The 9,412-nt window shown below is 43.9% G+C and overlaps 1 protein-coding gene across 2 annotated transcripts in view; it reads left to right on the top strand.

Annotated features, from left to right (window-relative positions):
* Positions 1 to 1,389: 1,389 nt before the first annotated feature.
* Positions 1,390 to 9,412, top strand: part of Ap3s2 (adaptor related protein complex 3 subunit sigma 2) — a 41,249-nt gene continuing 33,226 nt past the window's right edge. For both annotated transcript variants that reach the window (XM_034504750.2, XM_076936385.1), the window contains exons 1-3: positions 1,390 to 1,552; positions 5,434 to 5,525; positions 6,312 to 6,423. In XM_034504750.2, the coding sequence (XP_034360641.1) occupies positions 1,484 to 1,552; positions 5,434 to 5,525; positions 6,312 to 6,423 (273 nt within the window). In that variant the 5' untranslated portion in view covers positions 1,390 to 1,483. The remainder of the gene's footprint in view (positions 1,553 to 5,433; positions 5,526 to 6,311; positions 6,424 to 9,412) is intronic.

The raw sequence follows: 9,412 nt of genomic DNA, 5'->3' as shown, positions 1-9,412 counted from the left end.
GTTTGTCAGGCTTAAAGGGCAAGTGAGTTTGCCTGCAGAGTCATCTCCCAGGCGCTTATTCTGTTTTTTTCCTTACCTCTTTAATTCACTGTGGCCCTAACTTATGTAAAGTATGAAAGAACTAAGCTGCTTTTTTTCCTCAAAGTACTAATCAGTTTTCTCAACAACAGTTGTTGAATTCCTTCCTACAGCCAAACTATGATGCCTCTCACATCACATATTAAAATTATTTCATGCCAACGGTTGGAAAAGACTACTTCTCTTCCAAATGACTGGAGTTGCTCCCAGCACTCAGTTTGGCTGCCTGTAAACTCCAGCTCCAAGGTGGCTTCTTCGGGTCTCTGAGGGCACCTGAACCCATATACTCATACCAACATGCGGACACATACAACATAATTAAAATCAAATCTTTAAAACTGTTTACCACAGATTATTGTTATAGTTCAATATTACATCTCCCTTTAATTATGATTTGGGGCTTGTGAGATAAAGGCACTGTCAAGCCTTATAACTTTTACATTAGAGCTCTGGGACTTACACGGCAGGAGCAAAGTTGTCCTCTGATTTCCACAAATGCACCATTGCAGGTGCATGAGTCCTTTCCAGTAAACATATAAACATAACTTTAAAACATACTTCAAATTATCCTACTTGGTTTGATTGGTGGGCAAATCTGGTTCCTTCTTGTTACTCTGTTTTAGAATTGTCTTTGATATTTCTGCCCAATATCTGAATCATTTTGTCACACTTCAATGCAATAGTCATTTGAATTTTTATTTACTAAAAACCCAGGGACGTACGTGGTGGTGCAGGTTTTTAATCCCAGCACTCAGGAGGCAGAGGCAGGCGAATCTCTTGAGTTCAAAGCCAGCCAGGGCGACACAGTGAGACTCTGTTTCAAGGAAAGATAACATATAAACAAACAAATGAGAAAAAGTGTTACCAGTTTGAGTCCATTCCTTTTAAATGGGATTGGATGAGAGATCTCTTGTGGTACCAACTTTGGCCATCTAAAGGAGAGAATGACTATTTGCACTAGCAGACTTTTGCCTAATTCACTGCAACATTGTAATAACGAAAAATAAAAGCCTAGCTTTGGCTGGCCAAAGGTTAGAAAAAGCCACACAAGCACCCTCCTGGTTCCTCAAACTGGCACGGCTGCTGTCAGGAATTGCCAATCTCGATCCTTGTTGTCGACGCGGTTGGCTCCAGGATGGAACCAGAATGAGGAGCTCAGTCCTAGGCAGGCTTGAATTTGTTATCAGGCTGGCCAAGGCGACCATGCTCTTCGGCCTCTACAGTTGTCCTGCCCAGGCGAGCGCGCGGACCTCTCCAGGGTGCCGGAGCTGCCGGACCCCGGGGTACGGAGACTAAGTTTCCGGGAGCAGCTTTCAACAGGACACCAGCCGGAAGTGTCCGTGTTGTGCCGGAAGAAGGTGCGTTCTTGGAGCAGCTGGTGCCGAGAGAAGTGGGACCGGCAAAGATGATTCAGGCGATTCTGGTTTTCAACAACCATGGGAAACCGCGGCTGGTCCGCTTCTACCAGCGTTTTGTGAGTGCGGCCCGACCCGTCACGCCCCTGCGGAGCACCGGAGCCATCCCTTTCCCATGGCCCACAGGAGCGCTCGGCAGCACCTCCGGCTCCGGCACCGTGCATGACCCACCCCCCTGCTACTCCCTCATCCTTCCTGGTCTCGGCTTTTCTGTGCTTTGTGACACTTTTCCTTGGGTCTTAGGGCCAGACGCAGTGCACAGTGTGCCTAATTGAGATCCTGGATGACAGAAGCTTCTGTCTTTAAGTTTTGTGGGGTTTTGTTTGGTTGGTTTTCTTTCTTTCTTTCTCTCTTTTTTAAAATTTTATGAGGGTAGTTTTGTGATGGTCCGGTCGTTGGGTTCTTTTAAGTTTATATTTTCTCAAGGGCGTGGAGAGAAGTTCTTTTCTGGGATCGCCTGCTTCAGCTTCAGCACTGGCTGGACTTATCAGGGTTGGGCTTTTTATCCTGTAAGGTTACAGAAAGTCTCTTTGAAAATTGGGGGGAAATGATATATTTACAAGATGCCCGTTGTAAATGGAGCACACCTCTAAGCTCAGAACTCGGGAGATGGAGGTGTGAGGATCAGGACTTTAAAGTCCTCAGATACACAGCTAGTTCTAAGCCAGCCTGAGCTACACCCATCCGTATCTCAAGAAACCAGATAATTAAATAAACGAATAAATGCCATCATGGGATGCCTCAGCAATGTTCAAGCAAATTTGAATTTTCTAGAAACATTTCCTTCAGGAAAATGCAAATGTCATTATTTGCTTCTTGTTCCCCAACATTTTATTCGTGGTTAGGTTTCAAAATATCTAACTCAGAGACTGGTTAAGCCCTAGAGGGAATGGAATCAGAAAACCTTCGGGCTTCAGCCCCATCTTCCTACAGGTTAAGAAATGTCTCTGGGCCCTTTATTCCTTTCTTATCATAACGGAAAAAATTTGCTTTTTAAGATAGGACTTTCCAACTACGTTTTTTAAAAGAGCACTTCATATAACTTCAATTTGTGCGTGTGTTTGTTTCTTCTATTTTCTAAGTGTTATTGAGCTATAAGTCACTATACAGCTACATAATGTATGCGGTTTGCTGGCATCTATCACAATTTGAGAACGTTTTTATCTCTACTAAAGAAACTTACTGTTAACAGTCAACTACCCTGTTAGCAGTCAACTACCCTGTCCCTAAGCAAGCACTTACCTACTTTCTCTTTGACTTACCAAGACATCCTCAAGTTTGTGTGTGTGTGTGTGTGTTTGTGTGTGTGTGTATTGTTTTTAAGCAGGATCTCATTATGTAGCTCAGGCTGTCCAAGAACTGGAGATCCTTCTGCTCAATTGGGCCTGGTGGGCACATGTCTATAATCACAGCACTTGGGAAACTGAGGCAGGAGGATTGTGAGTTCAAGACCAACCTTGGCTACATAGTGAAGACATAAGCAACAAAAAGAAAACCCAATCAACCAACCACTAAAAGAGGAGAGATTCTACCACAGCCCTCCACATCCTGGAATTACAGGCATGTGCCACTGTGCTCTGCCAGTCGTTCATGTTTTCCATTAATTGCTCTGAACATACATGGGTTGAGTGTTTGTACGGACATTTCTTTTTATTTCCCCTTACTTTATATGTAGTAGAATCATTAGGCCACACAATAAGTATGCAAGTAAACATTTTAGGAAACTGGTAGGTGTTTTCCCAGTGGTTGTACCCTTTCATATTGCTATCAACAATGTATCAGCATTCCAATTTCATCATGTCTCCTCCAATGTTTATCTCTTTTGTTTGTTTTTGTTTTCTGAACTAGGAAGTGAATTCAGAGCATCCCTTATTCTAGGCAATCCTCGACCACTGAGCTACATAAGCCTAGCCACGTTGTCTTTAATTAAAGACATTTTAGTGGATGAAGATGGATCTCCTTTTTAAATGGTTTTGATGTCTGTTTCCATAGTGACTAAGGACGCTGAGCACCTGCCTTGTGCATATTGGCTGTTTGTGTATCTCTGAAGATTATGGAATTGTTTAAAAACTGCTTGAGTGAGACTCCCTTGAAAATTGCAGTGTAGTAAAAAGATAGGACGTGTTGTTAAAGTAACTGGGGCATGTAAGCAGTTGCCAGTTTGCCTTTTTATTGAGCTAGGAGTTAGTTGGCCTCGTTGTTTGATACCACCACCCCATCCCCACTTTTTGCCAGTTCTACCTATAGGTAGATAAAGGGCTTTAGTTTAAAAGATGTTTTGTCAGTTTAAATAAGTGCTGATGCTTCACGTGCTTTGTATTTCTGAGACAATAGAGTTAATCTTTGACAGCATTCTAGCAAATGTGAGCTTGGTGTGTTGTTCACATGGAAACCAGAAAGATAATGATTGATTTTTTCCAGTTTGTGGGCCAGTGATTAGCGAGTTTGCATTCATGCATTCAGTAGATACTGAGAGGTTTTCAGAGCCCACACTGAGCCAGTCATTTCCTCGCAGTGATTAGTTCCCTGTTTTGTGTATGTGTGTGTGTGTCCCCTTTGCCCCCCTTAATAGCTTTTAAAGAACTGACCATTTGAAAGCTAAGTCCAGTGGTGTAGAACAAAAGGGATTAAGTTTTTTTAAGTGTGTTTTTCTGGTTTAAGGAAGATTCAAGGTGATCATTTTTCTTATGCTGTGCAGTCCAGAGTGTAGTCCCCAGACCTGAAGCACTGCTGTTTGTGGGAGCTTGATAGAGCAACAGTCTCTGTCGGGTCCCAGCCCAGGCAGATTAAAGCGGAAACCACATCATCACATTTAAACCTCATCACACAGCACCATGTGAGAAGACTGACCAGAGGGTTTACATTATTCATAGATTTATTTATTGTAAGTGTATGAGTGTTTTGTCTGCATGTATGTGTGCACCACATGTGTACCTGGTACCCATGGAGGTTAGAAAATGACGTTAGATCCCTTGGAACTGGATCTATTGATGATTGTCAGCCATCACTTGGCTACTGGGAATTGAGCCTGGGTCCTCTGTAGGAGCAAAAATCCTCTTAATGGCTGAACCAATTCTCCAGTTCTAGAGAGGTTTATTGTTGTTGTTTGTTTTCCAAGACATGGTTTCTCTTTGTGGCCCTGTCTGTTTTGGAACTCACTGTAGACCAGGCTGGCCTCGAAATTACAGAAATCCACCTGCCTGTCTCCCAAGCACTGGGATTAAAGGCGTGCACCATCATTACTGGGTTCTGATCTAGAGTTTTTAACTACCTCTGTTTTCCCAGTAATCCTCTGTGAGTAAAACATCATCTTGTATGTAGTACTGATATTAAAGTAAAAATGACAACTTTATCGTTTGAGACAGGTGCATGATTACATCCTTACCTTCATACAATTCTGGAACTTTGAGAGTTGGTAAATACCCAGTATTGATGTCACTCAGAGGTTTGGGGTCAGATTAAAAAAAAGAATTGAGGATCTTTCTGCGATTATAGATTTCGATTCCTTATTTGACCCTGAGCTTGCCTGTAAGATATAAAGACTTGTGACTGAAGTACCTAGGTAAATAAGCCCACATTAATCGCAGTAGCCTTGTTTTTTCCCATTTACTCTCTGCCTTCTGTGTGCTTACGCATGAGCTTTTCCAGTTGTGCCCCATGTAGAACTCCTTCCTTCTTTATTTATTGATTGGTTGGTTGATTGATTGTACATTGGTGTGAGAGTGTCAGATCCCCTGGAACTGGAGTTACAGGCAGTTGTGAGCCTCCATGTGGGTGCTTGGAATTGAACCTGGGTCCTCTGAAAGAGCACCCAGTGCTCTTCATTGCCGATCTCTCTAGCCCAGAGTCCCTTCTTTACATATCTGTTCTTATTGATTGGTACATGGTTTCCTCACCTGCCTCTTCTTTTTCTTGCTGTTGTTTTCTTGTTGTTCCATAGCCAGAAGAAATTCAACAGCAGATTGTTCGAGAGACGTTCCATCTGGTCCTCAAGCGAGATGACAACATCTGTAACTTCTTAGAAGGTGGAAGGTAAACCATCAGCTTCAGGTGGCCATCTCTCCTACTCCCCTAGCTCCACTTTGGGTGGCCTTTGTTGTAGTCATTTCTTCTAGTACACACAGGGGTCACTGGACCTGGTGCAGCATAGCCTATTCTTTTGTTTGGTGGTTTTTTTTTCGGGGGGGTGGGGCGGGGTTTGAACACAACTAGGTTTATCTGTATAGCCCAGACTGGCCCTGTACTCAGAAGTCTGCTTGCCTCCTACAGCTAGGATTAAAGGTGTGTACCACTAATCAGACCCATGTAACCTGTTCTTAGCATGAGCTGCTCAGGGAGACACCTGGTTCTTTGGGAAACACTTGGACTGAGCTTCAGCTATCACTGAATTTTTTCTTTCTCCTTTTAATTATTTAGTTATTTTTATTTTATGTGTATTGGTGTTTTACCTATGTGTATGTCTCTGTGAGGGTGTCAGATCCCCTGGAACTGGAGTTACAAACAGTTGTGAGTTGCCATGTGAGTGCTGGGAATTGAACCTGAGTCCTCTGGCAGAGCAGACAGTGCTCGTAACCACTGAGCCATCTCTGCAGCCCCTGGTCATCACTCTGATGTATGGTCACTGGCAGGATAGGCAAGAGAAAGGTAAAGGTGGAGTAAAGGGCCTCAAGTTCTTCTTCCACACTCAGTATTCAGCCATTCATGTGGAATGCCTGCTCTTTTTTGTTGGGCCCATTTCCATTCTTTGGTGCATGGTGTCTTTGAGAAGTTTACCTAAGATTTGGGTTCTCAACTGCTACTACTGTCTTCCTTCCACAGTTTGATCGGTGGCTCTGACTACAAACTGATTTACCGGCACTATGCTACCCTCTACTTTGTGTTTTGTGTGGATTCATCAGAGAGTGAACTTGGGATCTTGGACCTCATCCAGGTACGTGTAGGCATAGACTAATGGCAACAACTTTCTGAGTTTGTGTGGGGGTGGGGGTCTTTTAGTAACCATCCTCTGGGTTCTTTTTTCAGTCTCATTGGTGTCTATAAGAGTTACCAGGCGTTGGAGGGATGGCTCAGCAGTTAAGAGCACTGGCTGCTCTTCTAGAGGTCCTGAGTTCAATTCCAAGCAACCACATAGTGGCTCACAACCATCTATAATGAGATCTAGTGCCTTTTTCTGTCCTACAGGCATGTATGCATGCAGGCAGAATGTATACATAAAATCTTTAAAAAAAAAAAAAAAGAAGAAGAAGAAGAAGAGTTGCTAGATGTCCAGCAGGTGGTGCTCTGGGAAAAGGAAAGCGCCTGAGCAACCTTCCAGGACTTAACTGCTGAATACTGGTTTCCACCCAGCCCTCACACTGTACTTGGTTATTGATGTTTTGAATTTTCTTTCAGCTCTGAAATCAAATTACATTTAAGAATTTATATTTTCTGTGTGCAAGACACATGCAGATACTGTGGAGGCCAGCAGTTGACACTCAGTGCCTTCCTTAATTGTTTTCCACCTTATTGTTTGAGATAAGAGTCTTTCACGGGCACAGTGGTGGCACATGCCTTTAATCTCAGCACTTGGGAGGCAGAGGCAGGTGGATTTCTGAGTTCGAGGCCAGCCTGGTCTACAGAGTGAGTTCCAGGACAGCCTGGGCTATACAGAGAAACCCTGTCACGAAAACCAAAAAAAAAAAAAAAAAAAAAAAAAGTCTTTCACTGGACCTGGAGCCACTGAACTGATGCTGCTGAGACAGACTTGCCAGCCGATCCCGGGCATCATGAAGTCCTTATCTCCCCAGTGTCAGGGTTTGCCTCACAGGCTTTTTTGGGGGGTTCTGGGAGAGCAAGCTCACATCCTTATGTTTGTGCAGCAAGCACTGTACAGACGAAACCATCTCCCCAGTCCTAAGTAGTTACATATTTTATTTTTACTTTCAGTGGCGGCCTAAAGCCAGGGGTGGAACATCCACAGTGCCTTCTTTCCTAGTTCACTCTCATAACCAGTTTCAAGAGCCGGGGTCCTCTTAAGGGGAGTCTAAAGGTGCACAAGAAAACAGAAGCACCTCTTACAAAGCAGAGTGGAAGTTAACAGGTGGCGCAATCCCAGTCCTCAGGAGGCCAAGGCAGGGGTATGATGGGGAGAATAAAGGCAGGGGTATTACGGGGAGCCCTTGGGTGCCTTTTGTGAGCTCTCAGTCTTGAAGATGAATGAGTTTTTAAACAGACTAAGAACAGAACTGCATGGGACAAGTCTGCTGAATTTGAAAGAAAAAACAACAGGACTTACATTGCTGGAAATCTCAGGAGCTACCAGATGGGGGAATGGAGAAGATATCAGAAAATTGGGCACCAGCCCTTCTGCATAGAAGGGGTGAACAGCTGGAGACCCTATCTCAAACAAGATAGTGAGGACTAACACTTGAGGTTACCCTCTGACCTCTACATGAAAGTCATGTTTTTTGAGTTTCAGGTCAAGAAAACATTGAACTTCCTGTTTCCACAAAAAAGCTAGAAATTTCATAGTTAAAGGAAGTATTAAAGGCTGGGCAGTGGCGCACGCCTTTAATCCCAGCACTTGGGAGGCAGGCAGATTTCTGAGTTTGAGGCCAGCCTGGTCTACAGAGTGAGTTCCAGGACAGCCTGGGCTATACAGAGAAACCGTCTCGAAAAACCAAACCAAACCAACCAAACAAACAAACAAAAAAAAAACAAAAACAACAACAACAAAAAAAGGAAAGTATTAAATAGCGACTAAGGATAGTATTTGAAAATTCACCTATTATTGAGATAAAATTACACAGTTGGACCAGCTGTAGTGGTGCGTGCCTTTAATCCCAGCACCCTGGGAAGTGGAGGGAGGAGAATCATTGCCAAGCCTAGGGCTCTACCTGGTCTACGTAGTGAGTTCCTGCCAGCTCAATAGACCATTGAGGGTCCAGTGAGACCCTGTCTAAAGACAGAACAACAACAACAAACAAATGTTGTAAAATCATAACAGAAAAACATAAAGTAATATTTGGAGTAAATACAGCTTTGCCTTGTTGGGAGGTCAGGTAGAGACAACAGCAGCCTCAAAGATGGACTCAGCGGATTAGATTGGGAAGCAGGTGCAGTTTCTTCAGGGGGCCTTCAAGAGCCCAGGGAAGGGAAACTCAGGGACAGTAAAGTACCAAGTGTGGTGTGTGTGTGTGAGCACAGTACAGACAGTAAATGAGGAAAGCAACAATAGCTCAGATCCCACCATTTACTTTTTTTGTTTTTGTTTTTCAAGACGGGGTTTCTCTGTGTAGCCCTGGCTGTCCTGGAACTCACTCTGTAGACCAGTCTGGCCTCAAACTCAGAAATCCGCCTGCCTCTGCCTCCCAAGTGCTGGGATTAAAGGCGTGCGCCACCACTGCCCGGCGCCACCATTTACTTTTTTTTTTTTTTTTTTTTAAAGATTTATTTATTTATATGAGTACACTGTTGCTATCTTCAGACACACCAGAAGAGGGCATTGGATCCCATTACAGATGGTTGTGAGCCACCATGTGGTTGCTGGGAATTGAACTCAGGACCTCTGGAAAAGCATTCAGTGCTTTTAGCCGCTGAGCCATCTCTCCAGCCCAAACTTTTTTTTTTTTTTTTTTTTTTTCCCCACGAGACGCAGGAAACGGGACGGGACTCGAACCCGCTCACCAAGAGACGGTGCGCCCTCTGCGGGCGGGCGCCTTAAGGGCCGAGCCACCGGCGGTTCGCTCCCACCATTTACTTTTAAAACCATTTTATTATAAGTGTCTATATTTAATCACAGTGTGAGTGCTCTAGTGTCGGTTTAGAGGTCTTGTCTTATTAGGGTTTCTACGGCTGTGATAAAACACTATGGCCAAAATCTGCTTGTGGAGGGAACGGTTTATTTCAGCTTGCACTTCCACATCACAGTCCATTACTGA

Source organism: Arvicanthis niloticus, chromosome 1 (genome assembly GCF_011762505.2).
Source record: "Arvicanthis niloticus isolate mArvNil1 chromosome 1, mArvNil1.pat.X, whole genome shotgun sequence".
In the NCBI taxonomy this organism is placed as follows: domain Eukaryota; kingdom Metazoa; phylum Chordata; class Mammalia; order Rodentia; family Muridae; genus Arvicanthis; species Arvicanthis niloticus.
This window is presented reverse-complemented; position numbering and strand designations above follow the sequence as displayed.